Below are 20241 nucleotides of genomic sequence, written 5' to 3'. Positions count from 1 at the left end.
TCCAAAATCTAATGGAAGAGAAAGACCTCTCTTCCATAAAATAATGGCAGCCTTGTGACAAGAGCTGTTATGCACAGTGGTGTCCTGGTCACTGTAGGAGAGCTGTAGACTAGACCCTAGCTTGAGGAAAAAAAGAGTTATAAATGCATGTCTAGGTCTCCTAGAGGAGATGACATCTGAACCAACTGTTGAAAAGTGAATTGGAGAAGACCGGGCAGAGAAAATACAAAGGTCTAGAGACAAAGCAGAACGAAGCATTTAAACAGAATTGGAGGCCTGGCTTTCAAGAGAGGAACTATCAGAAGAGAGGTTGTTAAAACTAGGTCCAGATTTTACAGGGCCTTGTATGTCATTCTAAGGAGTTTAACTGTAATCCCATAGAAGATGGGGAAGTTTGAAGGACATTAAGCAAGTGATAAAGCTACATTTGGATTTAGGAAGGTAAGTCTGGCAGACTAAGGTAACTCTGGAAAACTAATTGCCCTGAGAGAGTTTAGAGACCCCTTAAGAGGTATCTGAAATAATCTAGGTGAACAAATTCTGAGCGCTTGAAATAAGGCAGTGACAATAAGAAGTGGAGATAAGGGGAAGAATCTGAGATATTTAAGAACTTTTAGGGAATTCCCTGCCAATCCAGTGGTTAGGACTTTGCACCTTTACTGCCAAAGGCCCAAGTTCAATCCCTGGTCAGGCAACCAACATCCTGCAAGCTGCCCAGCACAGCGCCCCGCCCCCCCAAAAGAGAATTTATAGCCCTTTCCATCACATAGCACTGTAATTTACCTGTCTTGTCTGCAAGCATAGACGAGCGCTGGCTTTATGGACAGGACTTTGTGTTCATCCTCAGCGTCCACTCAGTGACTGGCAGAGTTGCTCTTGGTGAGGGCTGGCAGATGAGTTTGGAAATGAAATACTAGAGGGAGCAATATGAAGAAGTCAGAGGAAACGAGTATGTCTAGGAGAGTGTTGCGAGGAAAAAAGTAACATGCAGGAAGTCCGTAAGGCAGAGTGGATAAGAGGAAGCTCAAAAGCCATTCCCCATCTCTTCCCAATTTCTCGCCCTCGCAAGTCGCATGAGCTACAGCCAGCGTCCGGTTTTCCCGCCAGTTGCGGGAGGCTCCGCCTCCCTGGCGCTCAGTGGATAAAAGCCCTTCAGCCCTAGACCACACCCTCTCTGTTGGCTCCGGCAGCGTTTCCCCTCCTTCTCTTCCTATACTTGGAGGACGGCCCATATTGGCTAAGCCACGCCTACTTCAGTGTCCCTCTGGTTACGGACTACATTGGTCCCGCCTCTTTCCGAGATGGCTCTCGGTCGACCCCGCCTCCGCCCGCCCTGCCCAGCCTCCGCTCAGCTGTCGCCAGGGGGCGCAGCGCGACCCGCCCGCCGCCCTCGGAGGAGTCTGTCGCACACACCCCCTCCGCCCGGCTCTTTGGCAGTTCCCAGCCGACTACGCCTCCGCTCCGAGCCCGCCCGGCTGCTCCCGCTCCGACTCCGGGAGGGGTCGGGAGGTCCCGAATGGCCGCAGCAGGGTCTAGGAGGCCAAACGTGTAAGCTGACGGGCGTCATGGAGGCGGAGCAGCGGCCAACGACTGGGGCCAACGACGGGGCGACCCCTGGGTTGGAGGCTGAGCCTCCTGCTGCCCCGGCGTCTACAACCACAGCCTCGGGTCCGGTCCCTGGGTCCAGGCCCGGGCCCGAGCCCAAGAGGAGGCAGCTCGGGACCCTGCTCCAGCCCACGGTCAACAAGTTCTCCCTTCGCGTGTTCGGCAGCCACAAAGCAGTGGAAATCGAGCAGGAGCGGGTCAAGTCAGCGGGGGCCTGGATCATCCACCCGTACAGCGACTTCCGGTACTGGGGGTCCGGCAGGGTGGGCAGGGGACACAGCTCCCACCCCCAAGGCCGCGACACGGGAGCCGGGCCCGCCCCACCCTCCACGGACACTTCATTTCCGGCCCAGGGGTCCCCTGGTGGGCCGACAGAGTCACTTCCCCCAACCTAATTCTTGGGTGAAGGATTCCCCAGCCGGAGGTTCTCGGTGACTTTTCAGGCTAGGGGCGCTAGAAGAGACAAGCGGACACCAGAGACCTGGGTTTCCCATTTCAAAAACCCGACACCCCACCTGGACCAAGGGGAATACTGGAATTAGGGACTGCTGTTTACTCCAGTTCTGCTTGCTGGGGATCTGGGAAATTTTGTCATGTTCCGAAACTCAGGGTCAGCCTAAAGGAGAAACCGAGCTGTCCCCACTGTCCCCATTCTACCCCCAGTACCTGGCTAGTTCAGCAGGGCAGGCTACAAAAAAAAAATAGGGATGCCAGGGGAGAAAGGGAGTGTCCAGACAGCAGCTCTGATCGCTGTCCCTGGTGCTGAAGACGGGATTCGGCGGGTTAGGGCCTGGACTCAGAGTGATTTGAGGAGGCAACAGAGGGGCACCAGTCCACTGCTCATGTGACCACCACCCAGGTGACTACCAGGGAGAACGGATGAAGAGTGGGGGTGGGGCTATTCCATAGTCCCCATCAGGCTGTACCTCTACATGAAGGTCGCTAGGGGAGGAGAGCAACCCTGTCCTTGGAGGAAATGAAGGACAGCTTTTGGATGAGGCAAGGATATGTGCAAATCACCTATCCTGGGGAGCTAAATGAGCAGAGAGGATGAGGTGTGAATCGGGAGCCTGGAAACACCATTGGAAACCTAGACGTCGTTTTAATCCACAGACACACACACTTCCTTAATGTTCTTTCTCTCATTGCTCCTTTCACTCGTCTCTTTTTTACTGTCTCAATATCACCCTACTAATGCACCTTTTCTAGTCTGCTGTGCATCTCCCTCCTCCTCCCCATTTCACCCTCAAATGTATCCCCATAAACCATGTATCCCCATTATTATTGTGCTTCTCCTCCATCCTCTCTCCTGTATCACCCGCCAGGCTTGTGACTGCCTGTGAGTCAGGCTGTGAAGATGCTCTGTGGCAAGGCAAACCCTCTTTCCCTCTCCTCTCCCAGCTTACAGTACAGGATTTCTCCAGTGGCCAGGAAAGAGAAGGGGAGATCCAGGGTTTGCGGTTGATTGAAATCACACAGGGCTTCCTGGAGGCCTGGACTTGAGGACCACCAAGCTTCATTCAGGGGCTGAAAGGATTGATTTTTTTTCAGTCAGAGTCAGAAGGGGCTGGGTCCTCAGTTGATGCTGCAACTAGGTGTGTCCTGAAATTGAAACTGCCATATCTAGTTGGGACCTTCAGATTGTCCAATGATCTTCTTTGAATGACCTCTTCTTTTCACAGCTTCCACACAGCAGTATGGCTCTCCCTGACCATGCCCTTGCCTGGGCGCAACCAAAGTCTCAGTGGGCACAGGGAGGTTGGGGGAGGAAAGGAGTGCAGAGCTTCAAGCTTTGCTGTCTCAGGATCTGCTGTGGAGCTTCTCTGTCTGTGCAGCCCTGCCGAAGTGCTCTGAAGAGGGGAGGGGTACATCTGAAAAGCTAGTTCAAACAAGAGGCAGGACAGACCATCCCCACTCTGGGAAACAGATCCCAGCAGAAAAACAGGAACCATGAGTCCAACTGTGTTGGGAAGGAGAGTTGGGGTTGGGAAAGCTAGGGAAGGTTTTCAGTCCTAAACTAGGAATGGGCAGAGAGTTGGAGATGGGTAAAGCAGCAGTCTCTTCAGAAACCTTGGGATAAAGGGTGGGTGAGTCATAACACCAACTAGTCTTGTACAACACTGTCCCATCCATCCACATTCATATCAGTGCATATTTTTTAACAGCCCTCTGAGATCAGCAAAGGATATTTATCTTTTTTTAACTTAAAAAATATTTAATAATAGTGACATAGATTATATACATATAATGAGGACATTACATATATGTACTATATAAAGAATATATGCATATTAAGGGCATATTTAGTAGGTATATATATTAATATATATAGTAGAGATATAGTAAATAGATAAGGCAGATATATATAAATAGTATAGTATTACCAGGATGTATCTATGTGTGTGTGCGTGTGTGTGTGTGTGTGTGTGTGTACACACATGTATATTTGAAGGGGTAACTGTAAAACAGGCTCATATGTAACAACTGTCTAGGTCAAGAGAGACTATAATGGGGATACCCCAGAAGGCTCCTTGCTGCTCTCACATCCCTTTTCCAAACCCACTATTCTAACTTTTGTGGTACTTATTTCCTTACTTTTCTTTACAGTTTTACTACTTTTCTGTGAATCCCCTAAAAAATGCAGTTTAGTTTGATCTTTTTTTGAACTTTGTATGTGTGGAATCCTACAGTATGTATCCTTTGGTTTCTTGACATTAAATCTGTGAGATTCATTCATACTGTGGAATGTAGGCTGCAGTTGGGTGACTTCACAGTTGTATAATATTCCAAGGCATCAGTGTATTTATCTACTGTGTTTGTCTTATTTCTCTACATTTTTCTACTGATGGATATTTGGATTATTTCCAGATTTAATGCTGTTATACCTGTATATATCTCCTGGAATCTTTCCCTTGAATGTGTATATACCTAGGAATAGAATTGTCAAGTTGCAGGAAATGCAAATGTTTGACTTTACTAGATAATTCCAAACTATTTTTCCAAGTGGTGGTCCCAGTTTACACTCCCATTAGCTGTAAATGGTCATCCCGTTGTTCTGTATCCTTGTCCACTTTTGGCTGAGACTGTCTGCCCTTAGTTTAGTGACTGACTCTCATTGTGGTCTTACTTCCCATCCCACCCCTATCTTAGGTTTTACTGGGACCTGATCATGCTCCTGCTGATGGTGGGGAACCTCATTGTGCTACCCGTGGGCATCACCTTCTTCAAGGAAGAGAACTCTCCACCTTGGATTGTCTTCAATGTCCTCTCTGACACTTTCTTCCTGATGGATCTGGTGCTCAACTTCCGCACAGGCATCGTGGTAGAGGAGGGTGCTGAGATCCTGCTGGCACCGCGGGCCATCCGCACACGCTACCTGCGCACCTGGTTCCTGGTTGACCTCATCTCCTCTATTCCTGTGGATTACATCTTTCTGGTGGTGGAGCTGGAGCCACGACTGGATGCTGAGGTCTACAAAACAGCGCGGGCCCTGCGGATCGTGCGTTTCACCAAGATCCTCAGCCTGCTGCGGCTGCTCCGCCTCTCCCGCCTCATCCGCTACATACACCAGTGGGAGGAGGTGGGGTGGGGAGGTGGGCAGGGGGGGCTTGCAGACTCCTCCAGACAGCGATATGAGTGGGGCTCCTGGCAACTTTCTGGGGTGGGGCAGATGAGTGGGGCTTCCGAGGGAGGAGTGTCTCCAGTGTTGGTGGGGGAGAAACAGGGACAGAATGAGTGTTCAGGGGATGGGATTCTCAGGATGCAAGGATGGTGGTGCAAGAGAATGGAGCATAGTTGCTGGACAAACACTGAAGGGTTAGTTAGACTCCAAGAGGAAGGTATAGAAGAGGAGCTAATAATTGTAGAGCATGGGGAAGGCTGGAGTTTCAGCTTCAGGACAACAGCAGAGTTTAGTGGTTCAGAGTGTGCACTCTGCAGTCTCATTGCTTGTGGTCAGATCCCAATTTTACTATTTACTATATGAGACCTGGTTTCCTTGTCTATAAAATGAAAATGATAAATATATTTACATATGATAAGGTTATAAGAGTTAAAGGAGTTAATACCTGTAAAGCACCTAGTACAGGGCCTGGCACAGTAAGTTCTCAGTAGATTACCTATTATTATTATTACTGGAAGGGAAGAGAGCTTCTGGCACTCATCCTTTCATACGCCCTGGGGCTGTTACACTGCGAATTGCCCTCTCTGCCCTTTCCCAGGCTATACTTGGGCAGCTTGTGCAGTAGACCTTTTTGATTGAGTTTCTGCTGTGGCACTTGCTGTGATTTGGGGCACATGGTTTGCCTCAGTTTTCCTACCTATGAGATGAGAGCAGTAATACAACCTCCTCTGTATTAGCTATATATGCGGTTTTATAAGCTACAGTCTTAACATTCACGGAGGGTAGGGCCAGAGAGAAATTTGAAGAGAGAATCTGCAAGGCCAGGCATGGAAAAGTCCTGGCAGGGAGAGGTTCCTGTCCGCAACAGCCCCTCCCTGGACTCCTCAGATCTTTCACATGACCTACGACCTGGCCAGTGCTGTGGTTCGCATCTTCAACCTCATCGGAATGATGCTGCTGCTGTGTCACTGGGACGGCTGTCTGCAATTCCTGGTCCCCATGCTGCAAGACTTCCCTCCTGACTGCTGGGTCTCCATCAGCCACATGGTGGTGAGAACTCCCCGCCGCTCAGCCTTTCCTGGGCCTTCCAAGGGCTCTTCTCCCTGAGCAGGAGGGGTAAACACAGGGGGCAAATGGGAGATGGTGGAGAGATGACCATGAGCAGACAGAAGAGAGGAGGTGGGGAGGTGAAAGGAAAGAGGCCTGGAAGAAGTACTTGTATTGGAGGGAGCATATGGGGAAGGAAAGCTAGGGAGAAACTGCAGCTCCCATGCTATAAAAGAGGCCCCTTCTGCTTCAGGGCCCCCCAGAACCAAACCTAAGTGCCTCCCTTGGCAGGCAAGTTGAAGTAGAAGGGGGCAGACAGAAGGATTGAAAGAGAAAGTGGGGAGCGGGAGGAGAATGAGGTTCTGAGGGGTCTGTGCCCAGCTCTGCAATACACTCTGCCCCCCAGAACCACTCATGGGGCCGCCAGTATTCCCACGCCCTGTTCAAGGCCATGAGCCACATGCTCTGCATTGGCTACGGGCAGCAGGCACCTGTAGGCATGCCCGACGTCTGGCTCACCATGCTCAGCATGATCGTGGGTGCCACGTGCTACGCCATGTTCATCGGTCATGCCACCGCCCTCATCCAGTCCCTGGACTCCTCGCGGCGTCAGTACCAGGAGAAGGTCAGCAGGGGCAGGAAAAGGAAGGGGAGGGGTGCTGGAGGCTGGGGAGCTCCACGTGCAGCCCATTCTGATGTGTCCCTGTTGGCTCTCTGTGTCCTGCCTTGCCCCGTATCCATTTGTCCGTGTGTGTACCTTATCTTTGTACCAATGCACCTGTCCTTGGACTCCTCCACGTCTGGGTTTTCCTGTGACTGTGCTGTGTCCTCCCTGTATCCACCCTTACTCATATATCCTTTTGTCTCCATGTTTCTACCCTCTGGGTGTGTCCCATGGCTGTGACCTTCCTCCACAACCTCCCCTCCAACACTGTTCTGGCTCCACATCTGTCTCTGTGCTTTCGTGCCTGCTGGCCATCGGCTGGCTCTCCAGTACAAGCAGGTGGAGCAGTACATGTCCTTCCACAAGTTGCCGGCTGATACACGGCAGCGCATCCACGAGTACTATGAGCACCGCTACCAGGGCAAGATGTTCGATGAGGAAAGCATCCTAGGCGAGCTCAGCGAACCACTTCGGGAGGTGGGACTGGGCGGGGCCCTGGAGGGAGGCTCTTCAAGGACCTGGGCTTCTGGGACGACCTCTAGGGTGGGGACTTAGTCAGCTGGGGCCCCTACAGCAAGTGGGGCCTACAGAGGGCCCCATGGGAGTTCAGGTCTTTGGAGCACTTTTAGGAGTTAAGGTCTTCCTTGATGATCTTTCAGAGGTGAAGTATACATGAGGAGGGGCTGCAGGAATCTCTGTTGGGGTGGAGTTGGGGTATGGTCCTGCAAGGGCTCATGGGAAAGCTCTGAGGGCAGGAGCTTAGAGATGGTCCCAGGCCGACTGAAGCACCCCCATCCTTTGGCAGATCATGACCCCAGGGGTGGGGCTTCTGGAGACAGATGAGCTCGATGGGGGCACCTCGGGGCAGGGAGCACAGCCTGCCTGACAGGCCCCTCCCCTGCCCAGGAGATCATTAACTTCACCTGCCGGGGCCTGGTGGCCCACATGCCGCTGTTTGCCCATGCTGACCCTAGCTTCGTCACGGCCGTGCTCACCAAGCTACGCTTTGAGGTCTTCCAGCCAGGGGACCTCGTGGTGCGTGAGGGCTCCGTGGGCAGGAAGATGTACTTCATCCAGCATGGGCTGCTCAGTGTGCTGGCACGTGGCGCCCGGGACACCCGCCTCACTGATGGATCCTACTTTGGGGGTCAGCAGGCCTCAGGGTGGGTGGGTGAGGGATCTGGAGCAGAGAAAGGAGGGCAGCTGTTCCCCTGGGTCTGGGTCTTCACCTGGCTGTGCTCCAGGACCACAGAGTTCCAGCCCCTCCCCAGGCCTATTCAGTTAGAATCTCTGGGTCTGGGGTTTAGAGTTCTGTAATTTTAAAGGCTTAAGAGATTCTGTGCACAGTCAGGTTGAAAATCCCCGGGCCAGTGAGACCCAGGGATCCCACAAGATGAGGGAAAGATAGGAATAAAGCAGTGCTATCCCAGGGGCTGGAGCTTTGTGGCTCCCTGGGGGAATGACTTGGTGGGAGAATCAGGGACCCAGCCTGTGGCAGTTCCACAGTTCTCCTGGCTGCTGCCCAAAAGGGTTTGAGACTCATAATCTCTCAGTCCCCAAATCACCCACCACCTTCCAGCATCCCCACTGTGTTGCCCTTTGCCCTTTGGCACTGCTTTTCTCCTTCTGGGTTGCCTTGGTGTTCTTTCAAAGGGGAGGGAAGAGAAGGCACTGCCCTAGGCCTACCCCCTGGGCTAAAGCCATGGAGGTGGGGTGAGAATTAAAGTGAAGTGGAATAACTAGGAGTGCAGCAAGACCTGCCTGTTATCAGCTTTAATTTGGACAGAGGCAGGACAGTAATTATGTGGGAGAGTGAGGGTGCTTGGAACATTCAGGGCCTCTGGGTGGGTGGGGAGTCATAAGTTGCTCCCATCTGGGAATCTGGGTCAGTTGCTGCAGGCCCAGTGAGAGGGAGTTCTGCAGACAGTGATTCTGAAGGCCTCCTCCCAACTTTGTCAGAGATCTGCCTGCTGACTCGGGGCCGACGCACAGCCAGCGTGCGTGCGGATACCTACTGCCGCCTGTACTCACTCAGCGTGGACCATTTCAATGCCGTGCTCGAGGAGTTCCCTATGATGCGCCGGGCCTTTGAGACTGTGGCCATGGATCGGCTGCGCCGTATCGGTGAGGTCCAGGCTGCGCCCTCACCCTCGTCCATGGCAAGGAGTCCCCCAGATCCCAGGGCCCAGGCTCCCGCGCCTTGGCACACCCCGGGGGACCCAAGTCCCAGCAGATGCCCCCGAGTAGGGCTCTCAACACACTGGCTCCCTGTCCCTATAAGCCAGCATCTCTGAACCCTGGAGATATCGCCCCCAATTCCCCTGCATTGACTCCTCCTTCCTTGAGTACCAGTCCCTGATCCTCACCATCTCTGATACGTACTCTCATCCCCTAACCCTCTTCCTTCAACCCTCATCTCCCACTCTCCATCTCCCAACTCTGCCTCCAAACACTTGATCCCCATCCCCTACCTTCACCCCGCCGGTGTCCGTTGACTCCATCTTGTTACCCTAGTTCTTTTTTTTTTTTCTTGTGATACCCTCGTTCTTTTGATATCCAACCTTCATCTTGAATTCCTATCCTATCCTTAACTCCTTCCCCCTGGGATAATTTCTAGGCAAGAAGAATTCCATACTGCAGCGGAAGCGCTCTGAGCCAAGTCCGGGCGGCAGTGGGGGCGTCATGGAGCAGCACCTGGTCCAACACGACAGGGATATGGCTCGCGGTGTTCGGGGCCTGGCGCCCAGCACCGGCGCTCGGCTCAGTGGAAAGCCGGTGCTGTGGGAGCCGCTGGTGCACGCACCCCTGCAAGCAGCCGCCGTGACCTCCAGCGTGGCCATTGCCTTGACGCACCAGCGGGGCCCTCTTCCCCTCTCACCCGACTCTCCAGTCACCCTCCTTGCTCGCTCTGCTCGAAGATCAGCAGGAGCAGGCTCCCCAGCGTCCCCCCTGGTGCCTGTCCGAGCTGGCCCTCTAGCCCGGGGGCCTTGGGCATCCACCTCCCGCCTGCCGGCCCCGCCTGCCCGAACCCTCCATGCCAGCCTATCCCGGGCTGGGCGCTCACAGGTGTCACTGCTGGGGCCTCCCCCAGGAGGGGGTGGACGGCGACTAGGACCTCGGGGCCGCCCTCTCTCAGCCTCCCAACCTTCTCTGCCTCAGAGGGCAGCAGGTGACGGCTCTCCTGGGCGTAAGAGCTCAGGAAGTGAGCGCCTGCCCCCTTCAGGGCTCCTGACCAAGCCTCCAGGGACAGCCCAGCCCCCCAGGCTGCCAGTGCCTGAGCCAGCTACTCCCCGGGGCCCCCAGCTGTCTGCCAACATGTGAAACCTTTAGGTAAGCCCTTGGGTGCAGTAGCGTACGCCTGAGGGCAGACACCTCTTGGGGACACCGAGGGGACCTGAAACACTGCCCTATGGGACTATCTCCCCTTAGTACCAGGAAGATGGTCTCTGTCCTCAGCTCAGGCGCCTTGTAGCCTGACACCCATCCTAATCCATTCACCCAGTCATCAAAGGTTCTTAGCGCCCACCATATTCAAGGCACTGGGCCAGGCGCTGTACGTCCCCACTGCCAAGTAGAAGCGACTCCGAGTCCTCTGATGAGGGTGTTCCCCTAGCCACAGTCCTGCCAGGTGGGCCCAAGTCCATGAGCCCATCTTACTAAGCACAAGTACTTGCCATCACCATCACTGCCAAGTAACTAGATGTCTCTGTTTTCCTGTCCATGACCTTTCAGGTTCTGCCTGGCATGGTTAATCTTCCTGTCCGGCTAGCATAGCTGGGCACTGCCAACTACCCGTGCCCTCATTGATGTCAACAAATGTCTCAGGCCCCTGGTGTGGGCACCCAGCTTTACTGCCATGCGTGGACCCTCCCTGTCTATATCCCAAGTGGGAACACACCTCCTGCCAAGTTCCTTGTGCTTTCTGTCTCTGTGGTAGAACTAACTTTTTGTAAACTGGGAGCCTTCTCCTTCCTGTGCCCTTGTCCGGGTGATGGCCCCCTTGAAGCTATGGGATTGCTGACACCCCCTTATTTAGTGTGCCAGTCTAGATGCCCCCAGGTAGGGGGCAAGTGGCTGAATTCCTAGATGGAATTTTTATCTTCCCTCCTTCCCTTATTTATTCATTTAATAGTTTATTCATTCATTTGCTAGTTTTATTTATTATCAACTCATTTTATTTATCCATTCCTTTATCCATCTCTGCCCTCCCCTTCTACCAGGGAAACAGGAACGGACAGGGCCCTCCATTCCAGCTCTTGTGGTCCTTGTGCAACTCCCATCAGCAGCAATACTTGAACACCCTCCCTATCTAGGTAGGACCAGGAAGGGCCACCTGAGACGGGGAGAAGGACTGTTCTTATTTTTAGTTCTTTTTCTTTCCTGTTGAGTTTGCTGTTGGTGCAGGAGCAAGGGGAGGGCCCGAGGTATCCAAGCCTAGGGAAGGGCAGGCTAGCCAGTACCTCTGCCTTCTCAGGGACAAGAGAAGCCTGCGGCCCACCCCTCTGTCCCCACATCTACTCTCCAGCATCAAAGAATGTGGGGCCAAGACCCTAATGCTCCTTTTCTCCTAGGCAGGGAGTTCTGGGGTTCTGCATGTATGGGAGAAGTTTTATATGGCTTCCAAATATCTGGGTTTAAAAAGAAAATAGAGACACTTGTTTTGGCTCCTGGTTTGTGTGTGGGAACAAAGTGGGCATTTCAAGGTCCAGAAGGAGGCCAGAACACCTGACCCAGTAAAGCATGAGATGGGTGTGAGAGCAAATGGGCGTGGCCTGCAAGCCTCGAGGTGGTGAGACACTAACGAGGCGTGCCCGCCTGGCTCTGGTGCTCCCCGGCTTCCATCTCCCCTAGCTTCCAGTCACAATGAAGAAAGAGGTGACACTCTCCTTGGGAGATGATTTTAAGATGAGATTTTGTGGAGACTGTGGCCATGATTACCCTGCTCCCCTCCCCTCCACCCTCAGCTATGGGAAACCTGGGGGGATAGAATTAATAGTTGAGCTGGGATTAAAGGCTCAGAGCATCTTAGGGACCAGTTGAGAGCATTAGATGCAGGGAATGTACCATTGGTGCTGTTGGATGGCCAGTGCTTAATTAGATACAATCCAGGCCTGCATGAAATAGAGAAGGGGAGGGAGTGCCCTGGAAGGAAACAGGATGGCAGATGTGCCCTGGGGTAGGGAGGACTGGGAGTAGAAAAGACTCAGACGTGGGGCTGCAGGAGGGAGGGGAGAGGGGCGGGTCCCGGGCTGGCTTGGTCAGAGGAGGAGGGGCACCTCAGGTTACGGTCAGCACCCGCATGATGTTGGTATAGCCGGAGCCTGGTCGCCAGCCTGTCACCACAATCACCAGGTCCCCAGAATGGAGGAAGCCATGGAGCTTTCCTGGAGGGGAGGAAGGAGAGAAGATGATAATCAGCCACTGAGGGACCCAGGCCAGCCCTGTAAAGAGAACCAGCCACCACCCTTGACTGCCTTCCTCAAGGGCACCCATAAGGAAGGAGGGGCCCGAGGCAAACTGTCCAGTGTGCCCCACAGGGGGCACTGCAGGGAATGCGACCATGTAGGAGGTACGAGCTGCAGCTGTGCCCATGGGGTGCCATGGGGCTTGTTGCTGAGCAGCAAGTCTCTCCACCTGCGTGGCTGTGCACACGGAAAGGGGGAGTATGAGCATGTGCTGTGCTCAGTCGCTCAGTCATGTCAACTTCTTTGAGACCCCTAGAGACTGTAGCCTGCCAGGCCCCTCTGTCCATGGGGATCCTCCAGGCAAGAATACTGGAGTGGGTTGCCATTTCCTCCTCCAGGGGATTTTCCCAACCCAGAGATTGAACCCAGGTCTCCTGCATTGCAGGCAGATTCTTTACTGTCTGAGCCACCAGGGAGGCCCAAGAATACTGGGGTGGGTAGCCTATCTCTTCTTCAGGGGATCTTCCCTGCCCAGGAATCAAACCAGGGTCTCCTGCCTTGCAGGCAGATGCTTTACCAGCTGAGCTACCAGGGAAGCCCAGGGTGTGAGCAGAGCAACCATCAGTCCGATTTCAGTTGCAGCTGCAGGGCCCTGGCCCCCTCTTTCTTCTCTCCTCTCTTGCTCCTTGTGTCATGCCCAGCTCCAGCCACCTGGTGGAGGCAGCAGCTGTGCCGGCCACTTAGGGATGCCCTGGTCCCTGCCCTCGCTCCCTCTGCCCTCTCTCAGCATGTTCCCCCCACCCCTGGAGACTCAAGTATCTCAGTCTTAGTGAATCTCACAGAGAAAACCTGGGACCAGAAGAGAGAGGCAAGACCCTTTGGGTGAGTGTAGGAAGTGGGGTTGGAGGACTCAGGATACAAATCCAGGGGAGGGTGGGAGGGAGCCAGTGGGAGCTCACCACTGTCGATGCCAAATTGGACCCGGCGGTCCACATCGTCGGCCCAGATGTCCTCTGGAGGTTCACGGTAGAGCACAGGGAAGACTCCTCGGCACAGGTGGGCCTGGCGGGCAGCCTGAGCAGAGCGGGTGACGGCAATGACTGCTGCCCGAGGTCGGTACCGAGACAGAAGCTGGGCTGAGCTGAAGGAGGCAGACAAGGTCAGCCCAGAATATTGGAAGAGTGTTGGGTTCGGGTTCCAGGTGCCACCAATAAGCTGTGTGACCTGAGGTAAGTCATCATATTTTTTCTGGGCCTTAGTTTTCTCAACCATAACGTGGCTGCCTTTCTGACCACATGGGGAAACTATGAGATGACTAAAAAAAATCTATCAAATGAGATAAGGAGAAACCTCTTTGAAAAACAGAAAACCCTTCTGGGAATGCATTTTATATAGTATTTAACTTAAAAAATGTTTCTTGTTAATCCTCATAACCCTGTGAGCAAGTGGAGGAGGATTACAGAACCTGGGTGACCTACCCAAGATGTCATAGCTAAGTTTCAGAGTGAAGATTTGAACTCAGACCTTCTGGAGCCTTCTGTAATACCCCAGCATTGCAAAGCTGTTTCTGAGCCCTGGTAGCCCAGATGGCCTGGAAGTCAGTGCACCCAGTGATGCCACCTTGCCCTCCCAACCCCTTGAGGAGATAGGCACAATTCCTAGTGTGCTCCAAGATCTGTCTCTCTAGGCTTCCAGTTCCCATAGCTGCCTCTCTTCTTACCCCAGAAAGATCTCTGATGATGAGATAAAAGCCATGCTTGGGGCCCATCCCAGCCTGCCCTGGACCCAAAGCTCTGTCCTGGTGTGGTCCCAGTGTGCTCCTCACCGGCCAGTTGTGGTCAGCACAATGATGGCACCAGCACCGCACTTGAAGGCAGCCTCCACAGCACCAATAGCGGTGACCTCGGTGGGATCCCGGCTCAGTGGTGCTGCCCGGCGTAGCTCCTCAAAGAGCTGCCGGTGGTACACCGCAGCCTCTGCCTCCCGGGCAATCTGTGGGCACCAGGAGGTCAGGCTGGGCAAGGGCATTGGGGTCTGGAAGGGGGGTGGTTTTCCAGCCCATTTGCCTTGCATTCTGAGCTCCTACCGCATGCTGCATCTTCACAGCCTCCACAGGGAAGCTGCCTTTGGCAGTCTCCCCCGAAAGCATGATGCAGTCTGCCCCATCCAGAACGGCGTTGGCCACATCACTCGTCTCTGCCCGAGTTGGCCGGGGCTTAGTGATCATGCTCTCCAGCATCTGGGGGATATCTTGAGGTCAGAGCTGTAGGAGTCATAGCTGACTGGGGACCCTGCCCCGACTACGTCTCTGACATCCACTCTGAGGGCCCTGAAAACCAGAGTCACACTCACAAACTGTGTGATCCTGGCTGCTCTGTTTCCTCATCTGAAAACGGGGGTCACAGTAGGTCTTCATAGCTTTGTTGTTTGAGGGTCAAACATTGGACAGCAAAACGTGCTAGAGAACTAAGGTGTGCGTATTCACCCTCGGTGTCCCCAGACTCATAGAGGGCCCTGCCCCCAGGGCTCATGGCAGACCTGTGTAGCACAGACAACGGGCTTTCCCGCCAAGTTGCAACGGCCGATCATCATCTTCTGAGCCAGGAAAACCTTCTCGGCAGGGATCTCAATGCCCAGGTCACCCCGTGCCACCATAATGCCGTCGCTCACCTCCAGGATTTCATCGAACCTGGGTGGTTGGGGAAGTCAGGGCTGGGAAAGACCCAAGAGAAGCCAGAGAGAGGCAGGCAGGGAAAGAGGAGGGAGACGCGGATGCGTAGGGCCTGATGGGAACAAAGACCAAGTCTCACTTCTTTACGCCCTCGTGGTTCTCAATTTTGCTAACGATCTTGATGCCCTGTCCTTCCGGCCCCAGAGCAGCCCGGACTGCAGCCACGTCGCTGGCTTTCCGCACGAAAGAGGCAAAGATGATGTCCACGCCCTGCTCCACCCCGAAGCGCAGGTCCTGGACATCTTGCTCGGACAGCCCGGGCAGGTCCACCTGGACGCCTGGCAAGTTCACGCCCTTCCGACTGCCCAGGACACCGCCGTTCTCCACTTCGGTCTCTAGCCCTTCTGGACCTGCGGGTATGGAAAGAATCCGCCTAGGTTAGGGGTGAGGCCAGGGCATAATCACAGCAGTGGGAACACCAGGTTTGGACCTCAAGAAAACGGAATGACGTCTTGTTTCTTCATGCTCAGCCTGGACTCTGCACCGAATAGCACAGGGTGGACGTCTGTGGAAGAAACTTCTAACCCGCCAATCCAGCCCCAGCCCAGGGTAGCCCAGGAGTCTGGATGCCAGGGACTCGGGAAGGTGTGGTGGGGTGAAGGGCGAAGGCGGGACCGAAAGGAAGAGGGCCCACTGCGCACGACCAGGGCGGGAGGCTCATCCGCACCGATTTTCTTGACCACTAGGGAGATGAGCCCGTCGTCAATGTAGATCCGGCCCCCCACCGGCACGACTCGGGCAATATTGGGGTAGTCCACCCACACGGTGTTCGCGTCCCCGCGCGTCCGGAACTCTGGATCCACGGTCACCAGCACCCGGGAGCCCTTCACTATCTCCACTTCCGACGCCAGGTCCTAGGGGCAGGGCCAGAGGACCAATGAGTTCGGCCTGTGGAGGTCAGGGCCGGCCCCTCCCAATGCTCGGCCCTACGGATAACTTCCTTCACGCCGCACCGTCCCCTTCGCCGTCCCCAGAACAGGGCTGGTCCCCTCTCACCCCTTGCAGGATCCCAGTGCGTATCTCTGGTCCCTTGGTGTCCAGGGCGATGGCCACGGGTCGGTAGCTGAGCGGAGAATTTGCAAAGCTCTCCACCGCCTCCCGGATGTTAGCGATGGACTGAGCATGGTACTGGGGACCAGAACAAAGCGAGGATTTCAGCGGAAGCTGGCCGGGACCTCGGGGCATCCTCTAGCCCCACCCCTGTGGTCCCGCCCTGAACCTCGTGGGAGCCATGGGAGAAGTTGAGTCTCGCGATGTTCATCCCGGCCCCGATCATCTCCTTGAGGCGCTCCACCGAGCGAGATGCCGGCCCTGGAACCAGAGACCCGATTCAGAGAACTTTCTCACCAAACCTGAGTGACAACCGAACCCATCATCACCCTTGGGGCCGCCCCAGGCCGCAGAAGTCCTGTCACCCGACCTTTGTCCCCTGACCCCACCCCTGCACACAGATCAGAGACTACGTTCCCCCCTCCAGCTAAGACCCGCCTCCTTGCACTGCAAGCGCCTAGAAGAGTGGGCTCAGCCAGGCCCTTGATGTTCCGTGCTGCAGTGTGGGGGAACCCCAGTGAATGAGAAGGGGATGGGTGCCAAACTTTAGAGCCTCCTTCCTGTTGGACTGAGGAAAGTTGAGTTCCATTCCTTCCCTGCTGGTAGGACAGCTGAGTAACTGAGACCCAGCTGACCAGCCTCTCCAGTCCCTCTCTAAGCCAGTTCTTCCACTTGCCTACTGGGTCTCCTTCTCACCCAATCAAAAACAGATTCAGCAGTTCCCCCAGTTGTCTATGTCAGTGATGTTTTCCTTTTCTGTTAGATCCTTCCCATCAGCATGTAAGCCTGGTGTTGTTTCATCCAACAACAATGAATTCTCCTAATTTCAGTTCCCCCTCTAGCTACACAGCCCTATTCCTTTGCTCACTGGCGCAGCAAAATTCATGACAAGAGTTATCGCTGTAAACCCCTCCCCCCTATTCTCCTTGTACCCACTCTCCATTACATACGCTCTTGTCAAGGTCACCAACAACTTCTGTGTTGTTGCTAAATCTAGTGGTTAGTCCTCATCTTAGCTGGTCTGTCAAAGTATCTGACACACATCCTTGACATACATTCTTGGCTTGGCCTCCAGGACACACCCTCTCCTGGTTTACTTCCACCTCACTGGCTGCTCCCTTTCAGCCTTAGCTCCCATTAGATGACCATTCCTCTTCTCTCATTTTACTTTCACTCCCTTGGTAGTCTCAACTAGTCTCATGGCTTTACATACCATCAGTATGTCAACAACTTACAAATTTACATCTCCAGTTTAGACCCCTCTCCCAAAACCACAGTTGTGTATCTGATTGCCTACTCTATACCACACTTGCATGTCTGATATGTGTAATCAAACTCAACAAGCCCCAAACTGAACTGATCTCTCCTCTAAACATTTCCACCACGGTCTCTCCTGCTCAGTTGATGATGGATTCTTCTAGCTCCTCACACCAAAAAACTGGGACTAGTCCTTGACTCCTTTCTCACCCCCACCCCCACCCCATATCCAATCCATCATATCCTGTTGGCACTACCTTCAAAATACATTCAGAATATTGTCCTTTCTCAGCAGCTCCACTGCCACCACGTGGTCTAAACCAGATATACTGCAGGAGCAGCTTCGGCGCTCACCCCAACCCCCAACCCCAATCTACTTTCAACATAGCAGCCAGGGCAGTTCTGTTAAGACCTAAGTAACAGCATGGAACTCCTGCTCAAAACTCTACAGTGGTTTCAGTTTCGCACTACACTTGGAGTGAAACACAACTTGAATTCTAAAAATGGCCTACTAAACCCTCCTTTATCTTCCCCTTCCTCCAACTTCTTCATTTCTGCTGCTCTTCCCCTTGATGGTTTCCAGCCTCCTTGACTTAGGGCCTTGGCACTGACTATTCCCTTTGCCTAGAACTCTCTTCCCTCAGACATCTGTCTTTGCTCAGGTCTAATTTTCTCAACAATGGCTACCCTGACTCCCTATTAGGACTGCCACCTCCCTCCTGCCCTTGCATTTTAATGCCCCTTACCATGCATGATTTTTCTTTTTTTTCCCCATAGTACTTACCAGTTTCTAATATATTACTTTCCTTATTTTTTAAATAACTTATTATATTTATTATTGTCCCACCCAGCTAGTGTCAGCTTCCCAAGAGTAGGGATCTTTGTCTGTTTTTTTTCTTTTTAAATATTTATTTATTTGGTTGTGCTGGGTCTTAGTTGTGGAATGTGGGTTCTAGTTTCTTGACCAGGGATTGAACCTGGGCTTCCTGCATTGGGAGCATGGAGTCTTAGCCACTGGACCACCAGGGAAGTCTCTTTTTTAAAAAATAATTATTTTTACTTATTTGGCTATGCTGTGCAGGTGGGATCTACTTCCCCAGCTAGGGATAGAACCTGGGCCCTCTGCGGTGGAAGCATGGAATCCTAACCAGAGAAATCCTTGTCTGTTTATTTCATTTCACTGACCTACTCCCAGGACCCAGAAGCTTATCTACCAAGCACTCAACAAATATTTGTTGGGCTTCTGAAGTTGTCCAGTGGTTAAGAATCTCCCTTGCAATCCAGGAGACACTGGTTTGATTCCTGATCCAGGAAGATCCCACATGTTTCAGGGTAACTAAGCCTGAGCAGCACACCTACCAAGCCTTGCTCTAGAGACTCCAAGCTGCAGATACTGGGCCCACTTCTCCTAGAGCCCACGCTCTACAAGAGAAGCCACCGCAACGAGGAAGTCCGCACACCACAACCAGAGAGTGGCCCCTGCCCTCAGCCATTAGAGAAAACCCTCTTGCAGCAATGACCTCGTGCATCCATAAATAAATAAAATTTTAAAATAGATATTTATTTATGTATCCCTCAATCAAACAAGGAGAAGTCTCAAAGAACACAAAAGATGAGGCAGCACCTTGAGAAAAACACACGAGGCCCTGTGACGCTGCAGGAGGGGTGGGGGTGCTTACCGATGGTGGCGATGATGCTGGTACTGCGAGCCACCACAGGCTCAGAGTCGATGTCCAGCAGGCACAGATGTTCCAGGAAGGTGTCTGCCATAGCGGCTGGCAGCTGCTGCCACTGGAAGAAGGAAATGCTCAGCTCCTGAGTCATCTGGGCTACACTAGCCCACCGCAGGTACCCTGCTGGTCCGGCAGTAAAAGGGGGCTGTGTGGGCACCTGCCTCTGGTCCCCATCCTTTCATCTCAGCGCACTTGCTATTCCTTCCCTCAGTTCTCCAGTTTGCTGAGTCTTCTGAGCTGGGCGTTATGTATACATTATCTTATTTAGTCACCAGGATGCTAGTAAGCAGGTACTGTTATATGTTCTGTAAATATCCTCATTTTCTAGGTAAGGAAACAGAGGCTGAGAAAGGTTAGATCAGTTGCCCAAGGTTGTGTAGCTTCTAATTAACAGAGATAAGATTCCCATTTAGGTCTGACTAACTCCAGGCTCAAATTCTTGATCACCTAGCTATCCGGTCCCTCACCACATCAGACTTCTTGCCCTTTAGCTGCTGACTTCTCTCAGCCTCAGCCCCCTTTGATATCTAGTTTACAGTGGCCCTTCATTTCCAGGCTGAGAATCACCCAGTTCCCTTTCCTAAGGTTCCTGTCTTCCCTCCAGGCCTTGACCATTGACTGGCTTCCCACTCCCTCCTTTGAGTTTCCTCAGCCCCTTCAGTGCTCCTCCAGGTCCCGAAGTCTCCGTAGCTTGCCCCAGCCCAGCTCAGAGGAAGAGGAGCCCCAGTGCCAGCCACACCTTCCATGCTACTGCACACCTGCCTGTCTCCGGGGGTCTGCTCCACGCTGTTAACTGTGGGAGGCAGGAGGCCGGCGGGTGGGGAATCAGCTCTGTATCCTGGTTAAAGTGTCACTGGAAGTCCTGTGCACCAGGGGCCAGAGTCCAGTAGTCATGGGAATGCCCCTTGGCTCCCAGACTGCAAGCTCCTCTCTGCCCTGCCCATTGGGGTTGGGAGAAGAGCCCAGACTGGGGTCTATAAATTAACATGGAGGAGACTGTGAACACAGATCCTCCCCAAATACCTCCTAGCCAGCAACAAATTGGACCATTTGTCCTCCCACCCACACCTGATTCCTACATTCATTTCTCCCCTTCTCTTTAATGGCACCTGATGCCCCTTCTTACC

At 53.4% G+C, this 20241-nt stretch overlaps 2 protein-coding genes across 2 annotated transcripts; one reads left to right on the top strand and one right to left on the bottom strand.

The window, feature by feature from the left end:
* Positions 1–1523: 1523 nt before the first annotated feature.
* Positions 1524–11730, top strand: HCN3 (hyperpolarization activated cyclic nucleotide gated potassium channel 3). Its single transcript, XM_040230422.1, has 8 exons — positions 1524–1849; positions 4756–5185; positions 6116–6277; positions 6681–6899; positions 7269–7415; positions 7845–8085; positions 8898–9062; positions 9556–11730. Exons 1-8 carry the CDS (start codon positions 1566–1568, stop codon positions 10257–10259), a joined length of 2352 nt encoding a protein of 783 aa, XP_040086356.1. The 5' UTR covers positions 1524–1565; the 3' UTR covers positions 10260–11730.
* Positions 11731–11825: 95 nt separating this feature from the next.
* PKLR (pyruvate kinase L/R) lies at positions 11826–19238 on the bottom strand. The gene is made up of 10 exons (XM_040230383.1): positions 19061–19238; positions 16294–16385; positions 16071–16202; positions 15742–15928; positions 15154–15424; positions 14882–15032; positions 14430–14582; positions 14169–14335; positions 13303–13484; positions 11826–12322 (listed from the first exon to the last, which is right to left on the bottom strand). The coding sequence occupies exons 1-10, from the start codon at positions 19203–19205 to the stop codon at positions 12216–12218; spliced, it is 1587 nt and encodes a 528-aa protein (XP_040086317.1). The 5' UTR covers positions 19206–19238; the 3' UTR covers positions 11826–12215.
* Positions 19239–20241: the final 1003 nt, after the last annotated feature.

This window comes from Oryx dammah, unplaced genomic scaffold, assembly GCF_014754425.2.
Source record: "Oryx dammah isolate SB20612 unplaced genomic scaffold, SCBI_Odam_1.1 HiC_scaffold_28, whole genome shotgun sequence".
Classification (NCBI taxonomy): domain Eukaryota; kingdom Metazoa; phylum Chordata; class Mammalia; order Artiodactyla; family Bovidae; genus Oryx; species Oryx dammah.
Note: the sequence above shows the minus strand (reverse complement) of the source record. Positions and strands in the feature narration are given on the sequence as shown.